At 39.4% G+C, this 23,295-nt stretch overlaps 2 protein-coding genes across 2 annotated transcripts in view; one reads left to right on the top strand and one right to left on the bottom strand.

Moving 5' to 3' along the window:
* Window positions 1–8,806, bottom strand: part of lmbr1 (limb development membrane protein 1) — a 43,881-nt gene extending 35,075 nt beyond the window's left edge. The window contains exons 1-3 of the mRNA XM_049564573.1: window positions 8,600–8,806; window positions 3,281–3,353; window positions 632–671 (exon numbers count right to left, since the gene is read on the bottom strand). Of these exons, the coding sequence (XP_049420530.1) occupies window positions 632–671; window positions 3,281–3,353; window positions 8,600–8,662 (176 nt within the window). The 5' untranslated portion in view covers window positions 8,663–8,806. The remainder of the gene's footprint in view (window positions 1–631; window positions 672–3,280; window positions 3,354–8,599) is intronic.
* Window positions 8,807–8,902: 96 nt separating this feature from the next.
* On the top strand, window positions 8,903–22,699 carry nom1 (nucleolar protein with MIF4G domain 1). Its single transcript, XM_049564571.1, has 11 exons — window positions 8,903–10,071; window positions 10,167–10,279; window positions 11,893–12,088; window positions 12,652–12,975; window positions 13,091–13,201; window positions 13,563–13,733; window positions 15,076–15,197; window positions 15,348–15,480; window positions 19,986–20,117; window positions 20,221–20,330; window positions 21,899–22,699. The coding sequence occupies exons 1-11, from the start codon at window positions 9,121–9,123 to the stop codon at window positions 22,074–22,076; spliced, it is 2,541 nt and encodes an 846-aa protein (XP_049420528.1). The 5' UTR covers window positions 8,903–9,120; the 3' UTR covers window positions 22,077–22,699.
* Window positions 22,700–23,295: the final 596 nt, after the last annotated feature.

Here is a 23,295-nt window from a genome sequence, read left to right as displayed (position 1 = left end):
CCTTAGGTGTCATTTTGCTCTGCTGGACCTAAACACACAGGATGCATGCGGCTACAACAGACACCCCTGAGTGTGCACTGCAACTCTAAACAGAGTGATACATGATACTTGCCACCGCAGTTCTGGCTAATGACACGATCTGTGAGACACTCAGAGTGTTAGCAGCAGTCATTGAATTAATGCAAAGCTGTTTGATTGTATGTAGTAGTTATTAGTAATAAGGCGACAACTAGTGATTACTGCTGATTATTTTCTACATAAATTGATTAACTGTTTGGCGTGAGTGTGAGAAAAGGGTGAAAAATGTCTGTCACAACTTCCTAGAGCCTGAGGTGACATCTTTTTTGTCTACTGAACACTCAGTGCCCCCAAAAACATTCATGTCACTATGATATAAAACACAGAAAAGAAGAATCCCCTCACAAATGAGAAGCTGGAACCAGAGAATCTCACAAATTAAATGATTAATCAACTATAAAAATAGCTGCAGATCAATTTTCTGTTGATCGAGTAATCAATTAATTATTAACATTCCATTCAAAATACTTAAAATTCATTAATTTTATCACTTTTTCTAATTTCTAAAATACACTTTTCTAAAAAAGAATGAACTGAAATCAGCTTTACTCACGATATTCTGTTGACAACAGCATCCTCGTCCTCGTGGTCATCTACAAAGGAAACCACAACACTATTCACAAAGGGGTTTTTGCACATTTCATACATCACATCATACTTCAAACAGCGCTTAGAAGAACACAGCACTGGCTGCATTTTTTATTTATGTGTATCCATTGAAGCAGAGTGAAATATCTAATATTTTCCCACTTGTATCAGCTGATACCAACATGCATTATTCTAGTATTGGTTCCAAACAGCAGTATTTGAGACATGTCTTTCAACGCAATTGTCTTTCAATTGGATTTAAACGCTGACTATTTCTCCGCATGCATCTGTTATAGTTTTAAAACCAGTGCTACGACACCCTTCCCACTGTCTGCAGGCAGATGACTGACATGAGAGGATTGTCGGCTTAAACTAGTTCACCTTGGACTTCCGGGTAGGGCTGGGTAATATGGAGAAAATCAAATACCACAACATTTTTGCCAAATACCTTGATATCGATATTGCAACAATATTGTAGGGTTCACTATTGGTGCTTTTGCAAAATATTAAACAATGACATTTTTTGATAAATAATCATCACTAATGTGTATAAATGACTAAGTGGGTAAAGACAAAACATCTGGAGAAGTCGGTTAAGTTCAGAAATTTACACCATATTACCGTAATGCAGCCTTTAAAAGCAGGAAATGACAACACTTACAATATTACGATATCCAAATCTGAGACCATATCTAGTCTCATCACAATATCGATATAACAGCCAGGGTTCCCACACATTTTCCAAGACAAATTTTCCAAACTTTTCAAGGACCCATACTTTTTTTTGCCCCACTTGTCCAGAATCTTTCAAATATATCAGATATAAACTCTATTCAAACATAATTCTAGCTAGCTGGCATACATGAAGGGAGAGACAGAGTGCAGATGGAGAAAATGAAGAAGCATATGTGATGGTAAACAAAACGTAGTCACACAAAGATGCATATTAGAACAATTATGTTACATTACATAAAAGGTTATTCATTAAATATTAGTGTAACAATTTCACTACATGACATATTTTTTCCAAAACTCTCTTGCTAATTTCATGACTAATCCAGGCCTGGAAAATGGGACTGTGAAATTCCATGACTTTCTCAGGTTTTCCCTGACCGTGGGAACCCTGAATATCGATATATTGCCCAGCCCTTCCTCCCAGCTATGAAGGCTAGTCTGTGTGCTCTTTTCCCTAATATAGCCGGCACCCATCCTGCATGATTGAGCCTCCACAGCACACGTAACACTCATCCGTGCAGTGCTTCCATTGCTGAACTACACACTTTGTTGTTTGTGTTAACATGAGTTCAATAATTCATGTCTGTTTTAAATAAACGTCTGGTGTGGACTCCTCCTTGTTACATTCCCTGAGTAAGCTTGTGACAACCTAGGGGCTCTGGTTAGATCTGGCCTCAGAGCAACACATGAAGAATGGCTGATTTGTATGTTGGTGAAAAATCTGGTTTGTGACCCTTGTGGTTCATTAATGTTAAATAAGTTTAAGTGCTTTTTAGCAGTGTAAATTAAAGTGATTTTGGTATTTAGCATTGATTGAAAATGTTGGATTAATGCTAATTTGAGGTGTTTTACTAAAAATAGTAAAAATAGTTACTTCATCATAGCAGAAATAAAAAAAAAAATAATATGCCACCTGTACTGATTGTTCTTTTTACAGCAGATTTATCAGTCCTTCTCTTATTTATTTTAAAAAAGTATCGAAGCATTAAAATAGTACATAAGAATTGAATGTCATGGTCTCATAATCATCTAAATATGTTAATACAGTAGATGATATGCTCAAATACACTGTTCAAAGCAGTGCATGGAAGATCACTTCCTATTTCACAGTTCCTTTGCACTGTAAGTGAAAAGATTTATTAGGCTACCAAACCACTAGGTGTGAGGAGAGGAGCAGCCTAGATTTTTACTGTACAAAACTCCAGAAGGGATTTCTGGTGCAAAGTGGTCTACTTTCAAAATGAGACAAGGGAAGCCTAGGTGACCTGGACATACTAAATTTGTCCTGTGAAAGTGGGATACAGTTCATAATGTCTGCCTGGGCCGTCTTGTTTTTCATGACTGTTTTCTCCTTTATAACTAGGTCACATTTTTATTTTTAGTCATTCCTGCCTGCTGTAGCTAAACTGCTGTGTCAGAGATGTCACAGATGAACAAAACGTATCCTCCTGTGAAGATCCCTTGAGTCTCTTTGTTTGAATATCATTCAATATTACTGACATAACCTGTCCTGTCGCAATGTGACAAATTCTTATCATTTTGCCACAGTCCTAAGAGCTATCTGGGGCGGATATGACTCACTGATACAGAGCTGACTGTGGCAGATTACTCTACAGGCATGGGTGTGGTGTCTCATGCACACACCTAAAGCTGTCTTGGCCGTGACTTCCTTTTGGTCAGAACACAATGAAGGGCTCTGTGTGTGAGCAAACACAGCATTAACAGACAGACAGACTAACTTGTGTGGTGTTTGCTGTGGAAATGGGTCCACCGTGGACAAATTTCTGGTGTGTAAGTGTTACAGATGCTTTCGGACGATGAAATCATGCCAGTTTCTGTTCCCACGGAGTGAAAGGTCATGTTTTACAGAAACACTCACCACTCTTCCTCTTGTATCTGGTTATGATGCAGTAGGACACGATGTAGAGGACTGCAAACAGGAGGAAGCAAATCTGAAACGACAACATAAGAATCTTAGTCAAGGATTCTTTATAGCTGTAGATGAATCAGCACCCACAATCATTAGCACACTGATATCAACAGTACACACAGAAGATTAAAACTTCCTTTTCCTGTATGTCACATAGGGCTGTGTATCTGCCAGAATCTGACAATATGATATGGTTTACGAATCTAATTTTAGGAGCTAACAATGCATGCATCATTTATGACTCATGTTCTTTGTGTTTACACTAACGATATGTTCTTGCATTGGAGTGAAAGAGTGAAATGGCAAGTTCATCTGCACTGATCTGATAACACATAATTTATTACTAAACTTTTAAGCAGTTTCACACCCAGATAAAACAGCAGTTTGTCCAGAAATCAACTCTTCTTCACTGCTCTAAAACGAGTAGCCTACACAACAAGTTGGGCTGTGCAGCCACTGCCAATTACAGTTTTAGAGTGTCGAAGAAGAACTGATTTCAGGTAGAGCATTAGTGTTCGCACAATATCAGCAATTTGGCAATATTTTACACTAGAAAGTCCCACCACTACAAAGGCAACGTGAACAGTATGCAAAGTTGTAGTTTCAAGGGGTGGCACTAGTGTTGCTTGCTACTAACTTGTGACTGCACTTTAAATTGTTTAAAAGGAATAGTTATTTATTCCTAATTATTTTATGACTGACAGTCAAATTAGATGAGATTAGAAAACTGTATTTGTTCATGTTTTACGAATGGGTTAACCTGAGCATGCCATACAATACTGACAGCAATCATTTCACACCCATACAGCTGGTCTTTTTTTGTTGCTGTATGCAGCAATATCAGATTGGTACTTGGTATCAGCTGATACGCAAGTTCAAGAATTGTAATTGATATCAGGAAGGAAAAAATGGTATCAGAACACCTCTAGATAAATTACATCACTACTATCTAGCGAACTGGGGTTTAAACACAGCATAACATGAATAGTGTTTTTGAGAATCCATACATTATCAAAAAAACATAATATTGCAATACTCAAGTGTATCAGTATTTCTTTACACCCCTAATATCACATACTACAGGCTATGGGATTGTCTTACTGCATAGGCTTAAAGACTTCAGTGGAGCCCACAGTGAGTACAGTACTGCTCTGTATGTGCAGACCTGTGATGATCTGATGTGATAACCTGATTAGACACACAGTTGTGGACCTGGATCGTGGGAGAAAATCGACACCTCAGTATGTACCCATGACCAACTGTGTGACATGAGAGGTAGTCCATGACATTTCTGGGTAAACGTTGTATGTAATGCATTTTCTACATTTCAAACAGCCTAGCATGCTGTTTTTAACCAATGTATAGTTTTTAGGGCCTCAACTAACATGATTGTTATTATCGATTAATCTAACGACTATGGTCTAGATTGAGCTATACATCATTTGGTCGACATAATGTCAAAAATAAGCAAAAAAATACAGCTTGTGATGGAGGTGATATACAAAAGGTGATATACAAAAGTATTCAATTTTGACTGAACAAACAATAAATATAAAGTTAAGTATCACAGGAGACTAAAAAAAAGAAAATATTCACATTTTTATCTCAAAACATTTACCTGATTGATTGCCTGATTACCACAAGTCAAAACAATCACCTAATCAAGCTCTGATAGCTTTAATTGTAACTGCGTTTTATTTGTGGAGTGTCCAGGCTGCACACTGATCAAAACACAAGAGTGCAAACAGACTTGCTCACCCAAATCTGTCAATTTCCTCTAATGTTCTAATAATACTTGATCACTCAGTATTTGTGCAGTATGTAAATGTGCGTGCTTCCTGTCCAAAAATAACTGTGCATTTCGTATAGGCCTGTTGAAGTGTGCAAAAAAAGGAAAAAGCAGGTCCCATTACAACACAAATAATTCACTACTAAGTAGTATGGCTCAACATGACCCATTTATTTGATTAAAGAACAAAAGCAAGCAATGCATCATCGTATTCCAACATCTGACAATACTAATTAGGCCAATGCTACACACAGAGTCATCCAGAAATTACCAATGCATGGGATTTATTAGGTAACCACGGCCTCAAAACAAGCGGGATGGTCTTACAGAAGGATCGCATTCCACATTCCCCCCTTCTACTGTGACAGTGACCGGGATGTAACTAATGTTAGAAGCTCCCACTTCAGCACTTTGCACCCTGTCAACATTGCACAACTCATCACGGCCGAGCTGGGATTATGAGATGACTCAGCCAGACACCAGACGGACCGTGCACATTTCAGATGGACAAACCGACCAGAAATGCCAAACACTGTCAGTCAAGCTGGGATGTATATGTGGTGTTATATGACAGCTGGAGCAAAAACTGTTTTTCTTACCGCCTGCCGTCCCTTTCCAAATTAAAGACAGCTGATATATTTACGAGCTACAAAACTCTTTTGGACAGTGGCTCAAGAATCAGGTGCAAGGAGCTGATAAACACCCACAAACTCAATACAGCAGTTTGGGGAGAGATAACAGACAGCAACAAGCAGACCAGTCAACGCCACAGTCACTAGTGAAGTCATCACTTTGTGAAGTCATCACTTTGTTTTCCCTAATAAAAATATATATACAGGGTAACACAATGAAGGACATGGAAAGGAAGCAGGTTTGCAAACATCCCCAACCAATTTAGGAACAGTATTTCACACCGTTATGATATATGAACTCAAGCTGAACCTGAGGGACAGTTATTGCATTTTTTCTGAGAGACGATCCTGCAATTCCTGCAAGCATTTGAATTCATCAGTATTTTCCTGAACTTAAGTGATGTCATTATTAGACTATTTTAGCAGTAATCTGATTTCAGATGTGTCCAGGGTATAATATCAGCACCATCCATGAGCCAAAAACTGGTAAAATATGCATGTGGCTAGTAGATTTGCTTCACTCATAAGCCAAATAAACAATGGTTATCTACCGAGTAGCTAGTAAAATCTAAACATTCACAAGCCATTTGGCCAAAGGACAAAAGAGTTAATTTTGCCCCCTGGATGTGTCAACGTGAAACATAAGTTCATGCAGGCTAAAGCATTATAGGTAACCTGATTACCTGTGTCATTAGTTTGTAAAAAGTTTATCAATGCATGCACAAGGAAAAGACTACAGAAAGAAAGAGTAGCGTTATGTTGGAAAGCCTGTTGGAAATACACACTGTATTATCTCCAAACTCAATTTGTTCTGCACACTCCATCTCTGTTTACAAAAGCACGTGAAACCCTGATGATGTTACATCCTTGTTTGGAGTTGGCGGTGGAAAATGTAATTACCAGCCAAACAACATGTAAACTAGTGACACATTATCCTGTGCTGCAAGTAACAATCATGATTGTTGATCTTAAAGTCAGCCTGGGGTACGAAACGTCATCTGCATATGGAGCCTGAGTGTGCAACACTTGTTTTCCTACTCAGCACCTCACTACAACCCTTGGTGTGTGTTATTTTTCTATTATACATTATCCTGTGTTAACCTGATTTCACACAGCAATGTGCATTCTTCAATAATTATTTGCAGCTGGATCAAATAACAGAATAAACAGTTTCCCCACACTTCATATAAGAGCATATGATCCTGTCACTGACTCATGTTTACCAACTTGAAACTCAACCCACAGTAACCTTGGCAGCAAAATAAGTACATGCAACTAGGGCTGGGCAAAATGGAAGGATTCAAATATCACAATATTTTTGACCAAATACTTCAATATCGATGGTTGACTGTTGGTATTCCACAAAAAATATACACAGTGAGATTCTTGATAAATAATCAGTAATGTGGAGTAAAGGCAAATAATAGAACAGCCTGGTCAGTTAAAAAAAATGACATCACTTTACTGTAATGCAGCCTTTAAAACAGGGAAAAGATAATACCTTTGATATTAGAATAACCACAATCACAGTATCAATATAATATCGATATAGCCTATTGCCAAGCTTTACATGCAACCATCACCACAGGCACTAAGGCTGAATGACACAGTGTCATTATAGCATCTTACATTAAGAGTGTTGATATAGGATACTGAGAGTCAGGTGTGGAGAGATGCTCAGGACAAAATGTGCAAGCAGCAGCCGAGATGTTGAGCTTGCCTGCTGTTGAGACATTTGATAGTTTCTATATTTCAACAGTGTATGTCAGTAATACTCAAGACAAAGTGTCCCCTCTTGAACCTTCTTGCCTTAAACTGTTTTTGTTTTTTAAAATTATGTCTAGACAATGAGAAACTCTCAAAAACAATGTGGTTCACGGCAGAGAAGCAACAGCAATTTTCAAGGCACAGACAATAGTAAGTTATGTTTTTTATTGTGGCATGCAATTAAAAGAGGCCAGCCCACAGGGACACTACAAGTACAGTTACAGCAGGGAAACCAGACAAAAACATACTTTTTAACATATTTTTTTGAACTGGAAATGTCCCCTTCCTGAACCACAAGTTCTGATCAAATTAAAAGAAGTTAAGGGCATCATAAATCATCATTGAGGGCGATAAAACATAAAAAAGGACTTAAACACATGACAACCAAAGCCTTTTCTGTATTTAAAAAAACCTTACCTACTTGTGTCGAATTCAGTGTTACTGATCACAAACAGATCTTTGACTTTTGATTAAATTCTTCATAAAATGTTGCCGTTATTGTTTTTATGAAACAATGCCATCCTAAATTAGATCCAACCCATACTTTCCTTACACATATGATCTACCTGCCCTCCATCAGCAGCTTAAACAGCCACTGTGCTGGAAAATATAAGCTTAAAATAGCTTAAATTAAATAAAAAATTAAGTGTCCCACAATTACAGAGATGTCTCAGTCCTCACTGAAACAAACAGTGAATTACTAAGGACTGGGACATTTTGTCCACGTCCCAGATACAGATCTTGCTACTGCAACGACAATTAATACAGCTCTGTCCCACAACAATCAATACAGCAGCTAAGTTACTACTGTAATCAACTAGTTTATGGTAGCTAACATAAGCTAGCTTTAATTAGCATGTTCGCTCATTGTTTTTAATTTACACAATGCTTGAATAAAGTAGAGATACAATAAGACTTTTTCGGGGTACATAATTAAAGCGACTATCGTTATAGAGCTTATTATATCCTGCCGTATCAAACTGACAGGTGAAGCTAACGTTAGCTACCATTAACGTCTCTGTGCAGTAGAGGACGTTGTTAGCCTGCTAGCCGCGACTAGCCGCTCCGTTCGTTACTTACGATGTACTCTCGAACTTGGCTGTGGAAATTCTGCTCTCTAATAGTAACATCGTCTTCTTCCATTCTTCATATTGCAAATACAGAAAAAGGAGGCTACAGGTCACTACATGCTAGCTCGTACAACTGGCAGCGATGGCAACAACAACTCCAGCGTCTTCTTCGCTCTGCAAAATAGCGGTGACTGGTTAACAGACAGTTTACATCGAAGGAAACCCGCTCCGTGCTGAAAAAAAGAAAAACGCCCCAAAATAAAGTACGTCATCACCGTGCGCCTAGTCTGTGGCGTGACCCCGGAAGTAAATGGTCGCATGCTCGCGGGTCAACAAACAAAACTGTCCTCATGGAGAAACATGTGCCGTTTTAAAGGTATTTAAGTGTTTAAAATAGGAACGAGTTTCAACCTCTGTTAAATGTCTGCCTTGTGTTTTAAAGCGTCTGTATTTCAGTAACGTTATCTTGTTAGCTAACCTGAGCGGCTATAGCTAGCGGCTACTTTAGCCGGTTGAATTTAAGTTGTAGAGATGAAAGGGAAATGGAAGCAGAACAGCAAGAAGAAGAAGACGAAGGGAGATGCTGTGTTACAGAAGTACATGGTGGCAGTGGATGAGTTCATTAAAAGCAAAAGTGGCACCGAAGAAAGGGACGATGACCATGGCTTGAGGTTTGTGAAAAAGAAAAGCAGAAAGGAGCTGCGCAAAGAGAAGCGAAAACTGAAAAAAGCCAAAATGAAAAGTCATTATGAGGGCAAAAAGACCCTCAGTTTGCCCCATAATGATGGTGAAACCTCGGGGATATCAGCTAGGGAACAGCCCCAGCAGCAGCAGCAGAAGAAGAAGAAGAAAAAGGAGAAAGCAAAGAAAGAAGTGTCACAAGCACAGCCCAGTGATGCTCCTACTAAGAAATCAGACAGCTCCAAAACACCAGCATCCTCCAAAAAGGGCAAGAAAATCAACAAGCTTCAGGAATCAAGAAAAATGGCACTTTTGGAGGCAAATGAGCAGGAAGATAGAGAAATAAAGAAGTTAGAGCGGTACCTTGGATTAAACAAGAGGAAAAACAAGAAGAGTCTCCCTCAGTCCTTTGTGGCTGATGGACTGGATTACATCCTGGGTATGCTTGACTCTGGCTCATCGGCTGTAGGGATGTATGATGATGATGATGACGTGGACATGGCCAAGGATAACTTTGAAAAGCTTGATGAGAATGACTCTCAGCTGTCAGATGAGGATGAGGAAGCGGAGGATGAGATGGAGAATGAAGACAGTGATGAAGATATGGGTTCAATTGACGATGAAAATGAGGTGGATGATGGCAACGACGATGATGATGAAATGATTGATGAGGAGGATGCTGAGGCGGAGGAGGAAATGGAGGATGAGCAGGTTGAAAGTGATGCAGCTGACTCAGACAATGAAAATGAAGAGGAACCAGAAGAAGAAGAAACAGACATATCAGGCTCAAAGTCAGAAACTGTGAGTTTTATTATGTCTTTTATTATTTCGTCACCAGTGACACCTCATATGCTGTCCAATGGATCTAAATGCATGTTACATCTTTCAATGTCCAGGTCAACGCTGCAGCAGGCAAGTATGTGCCACCTCACTTGCGAGGCATTGGAGATGATAAACGCAAAGCTGAGCTAGAAAAACTGAAGAGGAACGTAAAAGGCCTGGTGAACAGGTAACCGTCTCACCACAGCACAGACAGAGCACATTCTCCTTTTCACAAAATCAGATGCTGTATTCATAAGCAATAAAACAAACCACTGCTCAAGGTAATATACTCAGGGGCTTGCTGGGATAAATAGTAGCTTGTGATAGATGTTGTTTTTAACATGAAAAAAAAAATCAGTGTCATTACCTTGATTTCATGAGTAAATTTACTGTATTGGATTTACACAATTATTTTGCATTATATGCCAAAAACATAGATATCATGTCAATATCAAAGTCTTACCTCCTTTCTTTCTGCTAAGTGTGAGAAGTTATCTGCTGATGCATCTTACACATTAGGACATATGTACAGACAGGCAACAAATTAAAGAAAAAAAAAAGACTCAGTAAGGTGTCGGGCCACGAGAGCTGCTTTTTTTTTGTCAAGGTCTGGACACAATTAATTTTCATATATGCCACAGAACATGACTGAATGTAAATTGCTTAATTGCACCATCTGTGTGGAAGCGTATTTATTTGTTATGTTTCTCCACTCATTTAATCAGGATTTTCTTTTCCACACTTAGCAGAAAGAAAGGGGGTAGGACTTTGGTACTGACATGCATGTTTTTGGCATATAATGCAAACATGTGTATATCCATTACAGTAAATATACTCATGAAATCAAGGGAATGACATAAAAAATGTTTTGTTTTTTTTTGTTTTTTTAATTTCACAGGATTGTTAGAGCAAAGCTACGTAACTCTAGTTGGAAAAAAAACCCCATCATCTCTCTCTCTCTCTCTCTCTCTATATATATATGTGTGTATATATATACGAAACTTCCAGTCAATAGAATATTCCTATGTTTCAGGGTGCTCTGTTCATCCCTTTAGATAAAATCTGCAAGTCTACCTTCATCTTAGAGATAACTAGCACTAGTTTCCAGGACTGTGAAAAAGTTGCCATTGCCCGTAGATGCTCAGCTGGGTCCTTCTTTCTAATATTCACAGTTGATTCAGTTGATTTGCAGTAAGATGTGGAACATGTTTGTAGATCTCTAATCAGGATTTACACAGACATATTGTAGCTAAAGCTATAGACTTTTTTTTATCATCAAGTTATTTTTGTCTTCTTATCAATTGTTTTGTCTGTAATATGCCAAATAAATAAAAATGCTCATCACAGTTTCCCAGAAGCCCAAGGCAGCTTCTTAAAATTGCTGGTTTTATCTGCCAAACAATCCAAAACCCAAAGATATTAATTTCACCATAATATAAGACAGAAAAATGAAACAGATCCTCCCTCACATTTGGGAAGCTGAAACCAGTGAGTGTTTGGCATTTTTTCTTGATAAACAGTTACTCGATTATCAAAATTGTTTGCAATTAATTTCTTTTGATTTACTAATCGATGAGTTGACAAATAAGAAATCGCTGCTGCGCAAATGCAAACAGAAGATTTGAAGAGGAGATTGTCCTGCAACTAACAACAAGACAAACTAATGTTCTTAGTCCTGCTACATAATTAGAGGAGAACTTACCCTTCAAATATTAAAGGATTTTTGCAGATGTAAGATATACATTGAATGGATTCTTGCAGGTCAGTGTAATGGGTGTGATAATTTTCTTACTTCTTCAGGCTGAGTGAGCCCAACATGGCATCCATCAGTGGTCAGCTGGAGGAGCTGTACATGAGCTGCAGCAGGAAGGACATGAATGATACCCTAACGGAGGTGCTGCTGGCAGCCTGCGTCACCCCGTCCCTGATGCCTGACAGACTCTTGATGGAGCACGTCCTGCTTGTCAGCGTCCTCCATCACGCTGTCGGGTTGGAAGTAAGCACACCTTATTTAATTCTTGCTCGGATGGAGCTTAATTTAACAGGTTTTATTTTCTGGGGGGATTTCCATCAGGGACCCTCAGTTCACTGTCTCATCCACTGAGAAGAGAGACAGTAGGAAGCGAGTAGACTTTGATTTTACCGCCTTGCATACGTGTGAGAAAACAAAACCACTGACATGAGAACTGACATCAGATTTTAAATTATTCATTGCAGGCTTGTTTTTCCTGAAAGAGATAAGCTGCATTCACACATCTCTACTGTAAGCTAATGCTCTTTTAATGAATAGGAAAGTGATGTCTAACACCTTGGTTTCCTTTGCTCAAGGTGTAATTGGATTGTTAGCTGTCGGTTGTATTGACTCTCCATTCTGTAAATGACCATAAACAGAAGCATCAATAAAATCCGCCACAGTCAACAGTTGCCTTTCGACACAGTTTGAGAGATTATTAAAGGAGTGATGCTGTTATATTGGACCATTATTTATCTGTCATCGTCCACAGATACTAACATACAGAAATCCCACGTCTTTAATATTCCCCTTTGATCATTTTCCAGGTGGGAGCCCATTTTCTGGAGGCGGTCGTGCGGAAGTTTGACGAGGTCTACAAAAATCCAACTGAAAGCAAGGAATGTGACAACCTGGTCGCCATCGTCGGTCACTTGTACAACTTCCAGGTGGTGCATTCTGTCCTCATCTTCGATATCCTCAAACTGTTTGTCGGAGCCTTTACGGAGAAGGACATTGAGCTAGTTTTGTTGGTTCTGAGGAATGTCGGCTTCTCGCTGAGGAAGGACGACGCTTTGGCTCTCAAGGAGCTCATCTCTGAAGGCCAGCGCAAGGCCAGCGACGTGGGGTCAAAGTTCCAGGATCAGACCAGGGTAAGGCAAACAAAATTACCTTTTACTTTTACCTAAAGTCTTCTGGCGTCTGCATTGACTTGTATTGCAGTTGGAAGCTTACCTAATATTAGTTTATATGCACAAATGTTCTCAGGTGCGTTTCATGCTGGAAACTATGCTGGCTTTGAAGAACAATGATATGAGGAAGATCCCAGGCTACGATCCTGAGCCTGTGGAGAGACTGAGGAAGTTGCAGAGGACTCTGGTGGGTGATTTTCACAACATGACCAGATTTTTTGTTTGACATATCCTAATTTCTCCACATTAGTGAAAACCAATATTGATTATTTTTTTTGTTATGTATAGCCTATAGGCACTCATCATACTGAAAAGGGTTACTGTGTTCTTTCTACATAGTTATTGCTGTAGTAGCGTCCACTTGTACCACCAGGTGGCCCCAGAGTTCTACCTTTACAGACCCAAAGTGTTTCAGCATGACCAGCAGACTGGCTGTCTCAACAGTTTTCCACATCAGGACTGTGAATGTGGTGTCCTTTAATATTTTACAACTAGTGTTTGCCTGCTAAGTGAACACATGGCTAACAATGTGTAAATGTGGTCTTCAGATCCAGCGCAGTGCGGGAGGCAGCGATGTGAAACTGAGGGTCTCTCTGGATAACCTCCTGGCAGCAGAGCAAGTGGGCCGCTGGTGGATCGTCGGCTCCTCGTGGAGCGGAGCGCCCATGATCAGCGAGCAAGGAAACACAACCTCAAAACAGAATACTGCTGAGGGACAGGTAGAGCACTGAAACCACACATAACAAGAATACAGTAGTCATCTCAGTATAGCTCTGCGTTGGAGGAAGGCGTGTTTTGATGTGGAAGGTTTCAGCCATGCCGTGTTGCGGTAAGCAGATACTGTGTGTGTATTACCCTGTCTGTGTTGCAACATTTCTAGCATCTGCAGGGTTGTATTTGGTTTATTTTACTTCTGAATTAACTCGTTTATTTTTATGTTATCTTCAAATTTGATTTTTTTCCCCCAACATTGATTTGAAATTAAAGTAAATGTTTTGTCACCGAACATCAGTCATCCATCACCATCATCATGTGAACTACATGTGTTAGTACAGTGTCAGTAGGCCACGGTATATTTTAATTGTTTAGAAGACAGACAGTATTTCCATTTTGGTCAGTACTAATTGGTCAGTATTCAGGCTGGGTATCAAACCTCAGTACTTTTTGGTGCCAACTAGATATAGCACCTGCACTAAGTATAAAAAAGTTCCTTGTACAGATTCACAATCTTGTTTAATTATTCCTCGTGCACACACAGATCAAAATTTAGCTGAATTTAAACAGATTTATTTACACTTTTAGTAAGTTCTGGTACTGTTGCAGATATATTTTTCAATGTCAGCAGTCAATGTTGTTTTAATATGGTACAGAAACTCAGGCATCATATCAGCACAAGCGTCAAAAAAGTAAACTGACACTCAGCTCCACGTCTGCACAGTCTGCAAAATAACAGTCATATTGTTATCCTTTTGAAAGAGAATACAATATAAGTCACAATTTTAGTGAGTCATTTTTGCATTACACTTTCACTGGAAAAAAAAGAAAGAATAATAAGGATGTGTTTGCCGGTTCTGTACCAAATGAGCATGTTCCCTTATGTCTGGAATGTGATTTGTAGGCTGGGGCGTCTCTCTAACACCACCGTGCTTCATTTATAATGCTATGTTGTTAGTTTATTGTTTGTTTATGTGCACATATAAAAGGAACAAATTATAGATTCAGTCCAAATCACTCTTTATAGAAAGTGGGTTAGAGAATGTGCAGATGAGGTCGGAAACCAGAGGAGGGCTTATAAATTGACCCTACCCTGACCTTGTTTAGTCGAGGAAAATTAATAAAATACACCTTATGGGGTGAAGAGTTACTAAATAATAAATAAAATAAGGTTAAATAAGAGAAACATAAATGAAATGGGAAATAAGAAATGAAAATTTGGATATTGCATTTGATCATATTTCACTTTTGATCATATTTTTTATTAATTGTGCAGCCTGAGCAGATCTAGTCAGAATTGTTCACTAACATCTCACGAAACTATTGTCATTTTTTCATTTGTTTCAGTTCAGTGCCAAAGTCTTAGAGCTGGCCAGGAAGCAGAGGATGAACACCGAGGTCAGGAGAAACATCTTCTGTGTGATTATGACCAGCGAAGATTACCTGGATGCCTTCGAGAAACTGCTCAGGTGTGTTATCACTTACCTCTGCTGCGTGCCTTCATGTTAAGTTGGTTAACCAAAGATTGAAAGACAGAAATATTAGATGCCGTGTTTTATTTTAAAGCAGCCCAGCTGTAAGGGTGATGTTTTAACGCCTTTTATTTGCTCTGTATGAAGGATGGGCCTGAAGGACAAGCAGGAGAGGGAGATTGTTCATGTTCTGATGGACTGCTGTCTGCAGGAGAAAAGCTTCAACGCCTATTACGCTGTGCTGGGAGAGAAATTCTGCTCCCAAGATCGCCGCTTCCAGGTACTCTAACTGATAAAAACCCACGCAGACTGACAACTGAGAATAAAAAGTAAAACTATTCTTGAAAGTAGACATGGGTTATCGAAAGTTCTTGAATTTCTATTCTTTGAAGTTATGTTACACACACACACGTGTGTGTGTGTGTATACGTGTGTGTGTGTGTGTGTGTGTGTATATATATATATATATATATATATATATATATATATATATATATATATATATATATATATTAGGGGTGTAGCGGTACACAAAAATCACGGTTCGTACCCCGGTACACAAGTCACAGTTAGTGTTTTTTTTCGGTACAGTAATGAAAAAAATAGACAACTATTAAATATCTTTTACTTATTGTTAACCTTATTAAAACATACCACCACAGCAGTTAACTCTTTTTACACAATTTTTGAATGAAACAAATACATATAAAATCCTGCTTTTTCACATTGTTTGAATGAAAATAGAAATATAAAAGTGAAAAATAAAATCCTGCTGTTTTTTTAACACATTTTTTGAATGAAAAATATAAATATACATTTCTGCTTTAACAGTTTTACTCAATTAAAATAAAAAGTATAGTGCAGCTGGTCAGCTTTAAAGCCTGCTCAGATTCAGTTTTACTAGGAACTTACTTAGCTTTCCCACTTTGTTAAAGTACAGTAAACAAAACATGCTTATATCTAAAGTGCAGCTTAAACAATTTTACTCAACTCCAGTGGCGTTTCTTTAGCGCGATGGTCAGGGAAACGCTCTTTCTTTTTAAACGACGACGATATCGTAGTTTGCACCAGATTGCTTTTTCTAGTCATGCCGGTTAATGTTCAAACTCGGGTGGTGTCGCTTTAGATGCGTTAGCATGTTAGACGTGTTTCTAAGTACATACCCGACCGCTGTTCTGCAGTGTCGGCACACTGCTTTTGTCTTGTCCACTTGTTTATTTCCGTCTTCGTATTTTACCCTGAAACCAAAGTGTTCCCAAACGGAGGACTTAAGGTTTGCGGGTGGGTCTTCAGGTTCGTCAGGCTCACTTGCCATGTTGTCAAAATGCGAGAATGCGCTGCTCAAAGTGAAAGCGGAGATTTACGGTCAGACTCGGTCTGTCACTCAATTATGTCCATCCTGGAACTAGATATTTTAAATAGTTCGGGTTGCAAAAACGGAATTAAAATAAAACAAAATAAAATAAAACGATATCCTGCGCCCAATACCGAATGGTTCAACACAAATACCTGTACCGTTACCGTTTACCAAAACAGTTACTGCACTCAAATTCAAAATACTGCCCCCCCCCCGCCCTCCCCCCTACAGATTTGAGGTTGCTGGACAGCAGCACGCTGGAGACTGATTTGTATGCCCACGGGCAGCTGCCGTGTCAGGGCCACGTCGCCGCATCCTTGATCTTCGGTTTTCCAGCGGACCGTTCGAGCAAGTCCGGCTTCTCTGCTGCTAACGCTGCTGCCAGGATACCGCTGAGGAGACTGCTCATGCTATGTACTGGGACACTGCTAATGCTGCTTGCCGTGCTACTGTAGCTCAGTCGTAACTTTAACTGATGCTGAGACTCGTTCTGACTGCGTGACTGGTAGACGACGGTGGGTGGCGCAACAGGCCAAAACACAAATTCAGAACATAAACATGATTTGCGGACTGTAAAATATTTTTTTAAATGCGAATATTCTGGCTGTACTATTGTTGTCGGTGAGATCAGTATGTTATATGAACATTATTCCTTCGTCTCTGTGACATATTAGGAGGATTTTACGACTATTTGCTTTAGATTTCTTACATATGGCTCCTTTAAAAGTGTTTAAAATGTCCTTTTTGGCATAGTTTTTATGTTTTGAAAAGGTGTGTGAGCCCTGGATTTTATCAACCACGTCATCATCAAATAAACTGAACCTCATTCCATAAAACAGGCTTACAACACAACTACAGTCAGATTAGTACATGCAATTAATAGTCTTTCTTCTAAACAATTATTTCATAAGTTAACACATGAAATTGTTACCTTGAGGGCAGTAAATTAGGAAAAATGTATAGTAAGAAAGTGCCCTCTTATTAATTCTTTCGAACTAATTTGCAAGATCAGTACCAACAATGATTTTAATATATATACAAAATATAACAATATTTATTCATATAGCACTTATCTCAACAACATTACAAAGTGCTTCACAAAGCGCATAGAAATACGACAACAAAACAATACACAGGAAATAAAACACAAAAGTTACAAATAACAAACATACACATCAGGCATTAAAAGGTAAAGCTTTCCTAGAAAAGTATCTTTTAAGCAATGATTTAAAAACAGGTAATGTGCTAGCCAGCCTGATCTCCTCAGGCAGAGAATTCCAGAGCCTCAGGGTCTTGATAACAAAACCCTGGTCGGTCACCTCTAGCTACCAGCCTTGACCCAGGGACGACTAGCGAGGGTAGGCTTGAGGATGATAGGTCACACCTTGGAGCAAAGGTAGTCAGAAGCTCATATATAACTCGGCGCTAAACCATGTTGAGCTTTAAAATTTATTAAAAGAATCTTAAAATCAATTCTAAAGTTAACTGGCAACCAGTGGAGGGAGGCGAGAATTGGGGGTGATATGTGACCTACGATTTGTCCCAGTTAAAATACGAACTGCAGCATTCTGCACTAGTTGAAGCAGAACTACTGAAGTTTTACTGAGGCACGTAAACAATGCATTACAGCAGTCGAGGCACGAGAATACAAAAGCATCAATTAACTTTTCTAGGTCAGAAAAAGACAAAACTGATTTGATTTTGATAATATTTCTTGGGTGAAAGTAGCAGGATTTAACGAGATTATTGACATATGGTTCAAGGTCCACAGAGAATCAAAAGTGATGCCTAAATTTGTCGCTGTAGATTTTATAAGTGCGTTAATATGCTGAATCTTATGTTGGTTAATAAAATATACAATTTCCTAAAGCCTCAGGTGATGATTTTAAATTGCTTGTTTGTCTGACAAACACTCCAAAACCTAAACATGTTCTTTTTTCGTCACATAAGGCAAAGAAAAGCAGCAAACCCTCCCAGTTTAGTGATTGGAACGGGCCAGGTTTTTGTTTGAAAATTTTACTTCAGCAAATAATCATTGATAGTTGCAGATTGTTTTTCTGTCAGTTGAAGAATTGATTAATTGTCATTTCATTAGTCATAATTTTATTGCAAAAAGTAAAAAAAAACAAAACAACTATAATATTAATAATGTGTATTTCTTCCCCTTGTGCATACGTTGATTCTCACATCAAATCACAGTGGAAACTTCTTATAGTGATCAAGGCTATCTGGGTCAAGTTGATCTCTACTGGTGGATGATTTTTTCTTTTTGTTTATTTCTCATGCAGATAGTTGACATATATGTATTTTTACATGAATATGAAGTAATGAAATGGTAAGCTTTACTATTTGCTAAATTTTGCTGACAGTGTCAAAATACACTACAGCTGTTTTACTACCTGGCCATTACGTGACATGATCAATTCCCTGAAAGGGTGACAGGAATTTCCCCCGTGGCACGCGCTTCCTGCCTTCACCAGCAGCTATGACTCATTCTCTTTGTTTTTGTAGACTACCGTATAGCATGAAAAACACCAAGTTTCACTGCTGCAGCTTGTTGTCTGTTCGTTTTTGGCAGTTTGACATCAGTTCCGAGGACACTACGTTTTTAATTGAGAAAAAACCCCCGACTTATTTTTCCCGTCATGAATTCGGTTTGCACGCAGCACCAGCCTCAGAGTCCGATCTACTTTATTATCCCACGCAGGGAAAAATTCATTTGGGACAGTGCTTCAGACATAAAGACACCATAAAATTCACAGTGAAAACAATAGCAAACAGACTGAAACCACGACATAATGATACTAAAACACATTTGATCATATGAAGGCAGAACACATAAAAAATGAAGTCAAATAAAAAGTCAGTTGATCTAAAAGTGCAAGAGTGCAAATGACCAGCTGTACACTCTCTCTGGTACTTATTTGAAAATGGATTATTTGCACTGTAAAGGTTGGGTGGAAAATTATACTTCACTCCAATCAATGAAGCCAGTTTACCGTTCATTTCATCATGAGAAAATATAAAGAGCATTACCTGTTTGATGTGTGTGCCCACACACTCTCTTAAACTGTGTGTGACCTGTGTGTGGCCTGTAGTTCACCTCTGCAGTGTGGGAGCCTCTTGCACCTCTCACCTCCTGATATTATTTGTCTCAAAGTGTGACTGCAAACAATGGGGGTGAGACCACACTTCCTACTTTGCTGCCAGGTAGGCCGCCGGTCCGTATCAGAGACTAATGACCATTGTCCTTCATCAAAGAGCTCGGACCAGAGCTGGTGGGAATGTTTGCTTTTCACATGTAAACTGGATCTGGATGAGAGGATTACTTGTGCAGAGAAGCCCGTGTCTGTTGTTACCACTCTTGTTTTTGGAAATTGTTACTGCAGTTGTACAGTCTTTAAATTTAATGTTTTGTGTTCTCTAAGATGACTTTCCAGTTCAGCCTATGGGACAAGTTCAGGGAGCTGTCCAACCTTCCCAGCAGCACCTTTAACAACCTGGTCCAGCTCGTTACCCACTTCCTTCAGAAGAAGTGTCTCTCACTCTCCATACTCAAAGTAAGTGACGCATCACATGCTGGTTGAAGCTTTCACTGCATTTTAAACTATATTAAATCTTAAAACATATTCATCACGGTCACCTCTGTGTTTTTCTGTGTAGGTAATAGAGTTTGGAGAACTAGATAAGTCCACAGTGCGCTTCTTGCGTCAGGTGCTCACCAAACTGCTCAAGGACCTTGAGCCTGAGGATCTAGTCAGCATATTTGGAAGGTGAGCTTCTTTGTGCATACACTCAGTTCTTAGAGTTTTGAAGATTTAAACATGTAAATTCATTCAAAGTAAGGGCACATTCACACCAGGATAGTCCGGGGGACTTGAAAAATTTCACACCTTCATTTGGTTCAGTTTACTTTCACACTGACTTTTTAAAGCGGACCAAACCACCTGGACAATGTCACGTAGTTACAACAGCTGCTCGTTTGGGGGTGGTATTGCCCGAGACGACCACTTACCAGGAAGAAAAAAAGCATGAGGAAGAAGAAAACCCGGCTCATTGATTGGCCAGGACCGAAAACAGAAATTCATTGTGCGTAGCACGACTGTGATACATTGTCCTCTGACCATATATCAGTAAGCGCCTGCACCTCCTCACTACTCCACGTCTGCCCACGAGACATTTTCCAACTATTTCTTTTTTTTATCTCTGCTTCTCATGGTTTGCACAGCTGGCTTTGGTTTTTTTTCCTACCCAAAATGCACTGTGCTCTACATCACTTCTTCTCTTTGGTTCACTTCCTCTCTTTGGTTCGCTGGATAGTCCGTTTGCATTTCCCACTGTAAGCGAACTGCACCAGGGTTCACTTGCATGTGAACGGAGACCCCCAGTTTTCAAGCGGACCAAGGTTTGCTCGTTTGGTCCGCACCAGAGTTCGAATTAGCGTTCACACAACTCCAAACAAACCAAACTATGTGTGGAAGTGGGCCGGGGTTCGTTTAAAGCGGACCAAAGGACCAAATAGCACCAGTGTGAATGCGTCCTAAGACACACTGAAAAACAAACCTATAAGGCTGTGCTCGAAATCCCATACTAACATACTATTCATACTAAGTATGACGTAAAAATTTAGTATGTTTGTGACGAGAAACGCCTGTTTGTTCACTAGATGAGCAAGAATTTCTTAGTATGAGATGTGAGCTTCCTGGACAACCGTCCCAAAATGCAATGCCATCAATACTGTTTACACAACAGTAACCTAACACACCTAAATGCCTATACATTTAAGAGGAATAATTTAATATTTAATAATTTAATTTACATTAAAATATGTAATAATAATAATTTGCCTTAAAAATAATACTGGAAACTATTAAATAAAGTGGAACAGGTTATGTTGATTTACATTTGGAATTAACAGTTTTCATTCAACAGTAGCTTAGCCAGGTAATGTCATGATCGATACAGTCATGTGATGCAGAGAAGACACCTTACTCGAGTATACTTCAACTGTCTGCTGGTAATGGCATACTTAACTGTTAGTGTAGTAGGCAATATGCAGTACATACTTAGAGGTTATGTATTTAGGTATAAACCAACATATCTGACATTTCATTCTGTCAGAACCATAAATGTCTGTGCAAAGTTTAATGGCGATCCATCCATTGACACATTTCAGTCTGGTGAAGAGACCAAAATGGAGCCACGCTGCTGGCATGGCTAAAAAAGTATATTTTACCTGTTTGGGAATGTTAACCTCAAGTAGCCCACGTCTTGTTAAATCACTCCTCTCCACTGTGTGAACATCTCAAATCAATGTCCCTCATTGTCTCCCATCCGCCAGGATTTCAGGAATTCCCAAGCTAGGAATGCTGCGGGAGGGCTTGAAGCTTTTCATCAGCCACTTCCTGCTGAAGAATGCCCAGTCACAGGGACCAGCTGAGCAAGCAGCCATGCTGTCAGAGCGCGCCCAGGTTGCCACAGGAGCCATGGAGGCCAAAGAGGCCAAGCTCAAACTGTAAAACGCGGACACACACAACCACACACACCAGGGAACCAAACAGATCTAACAGAACTGTGGGACAGACGAGGGCTTGTTATCAGGAGCGAACCCAAACCTACAGTTTTCTTCAAAGAAGAATAAATATGTTTTTGATATTAAATTAATATTTTTGCTTTGGGGAGTCCTTGTACATAATTGTTACCATGAAGATTTTTAAATGTTACTGATGCTTTAGACACACACCATTCTTAGCACAGTGCCTATTCTACAGTAAGTAACAACAGTATTAGCTCCATGACGATTTGATAGCAATACCCTGGATATTTTCTATATTTCCCAAGTACATCGTCCATACTGCTGCTTGTATATTTGGAGTGTAACAATTTGTAAAACATCGGTCATAAATGTCTCAATAAATCACAGATAAATCACGGACAATTTGCCTGAAGCTTTGACTCCACTGTGAAAAGACACAAACAGTTTTCCTCTTCTATGCCTTAATGTTTTTTTCTGTGCCTGCCCTCATGGAGGCAGTGTACAGCAAGAGTTAATATTGCCAAGTCCAGACACCTGGAACCATTCTTCTGGGCTTTACTGAGTCTATTTACACTCTTACACAAAATAAAGCACGTTCTAATAAAGTCTTTCTCGGCCTTTAACGCAACTGATTAGTGAATATTTGTATGTTGTTATCCTTTTCTGTTGATATTTCCACTTGGCCTGCTGTGAGTGTGACATAAACAAGAGCAGCGAGAACAGAGAGGGACGGCGGTGTCGTTCATTCGGTGTTTACACACCCATGATGAAATGACCCCGGGGCCTCGAGTCTAGCCTATTCTGTTTGCTCGCTGACACCAGTATCTGCCCGCATGGTTAGCATAGCAGAGTCATTCTGTTACATTTGATACTTGCTCCTATTAATTAGCTCCATCGGTGCGGCCGTATCAATCTGAGGCTGGAGCGTGGCCTCAGGTCAGGCATGGGCCACCAAGGTCAACCAGAGGAAATGTCCTTCGCTGTTGAAGGGAGAGTTGTTTTAATGACAAGATGCAGGGTAGCAGTGGTGTTTTTATTGAGAAACGATGGAAACTACTGGGAAGAAAAACTTGAGAATTTCTCAGTGACAAGGTGGAGATAGTGGGATCAATAGGCTCACTGTGCAGGCCATACACAGGCCATTGTCTGCAGCCGTGAGCCACAGAGTTACCATTAGCTTTACCTGGTGTACTCTGCTTGGG

This window comes from Epinephelus fuscoguttatus, linkage group LG21, assembly GCF_011397635.1.
Source record: "Epinephelus fuscoguttatus linkage group LG21, E.fuscoguttatus.final_Chr_v1".
NCBI lineage: Eukaryota > Metazoa > Chordata > Actinopteri > Perciformes > Serranidae > Epinephelus > Epinephelus fuscoguttatus.
This window is presented reverse-complemented; position numbering and strand designations above follow the sequence as displayed.

Bases quoted from the DNA above. Each gene is read 5' to 3' on its own strand.
- nom1 (XM_049564571.1), top strand. From the start codon at position 9,121: ATGAAAGGGAAATGGAAGCAGAACAGCAAGAAGAAGAAGACGAAGGGA. The intron at 13,202-13,562 runs GTGGGTGATTTT...TGTGGTCTTCAG, and splicing joins GGAAGTTGCAGAGGACTCTG to ATCCAGCGCAGTGCGGGAGG. The intron at 20,118-20,220 runs GTAAGTGACGCA...TTTTCTGTGTAG, and splicing joins TCTCACTCTCCATACTCAAA to GTAATAGAGTTTGGAGAACT.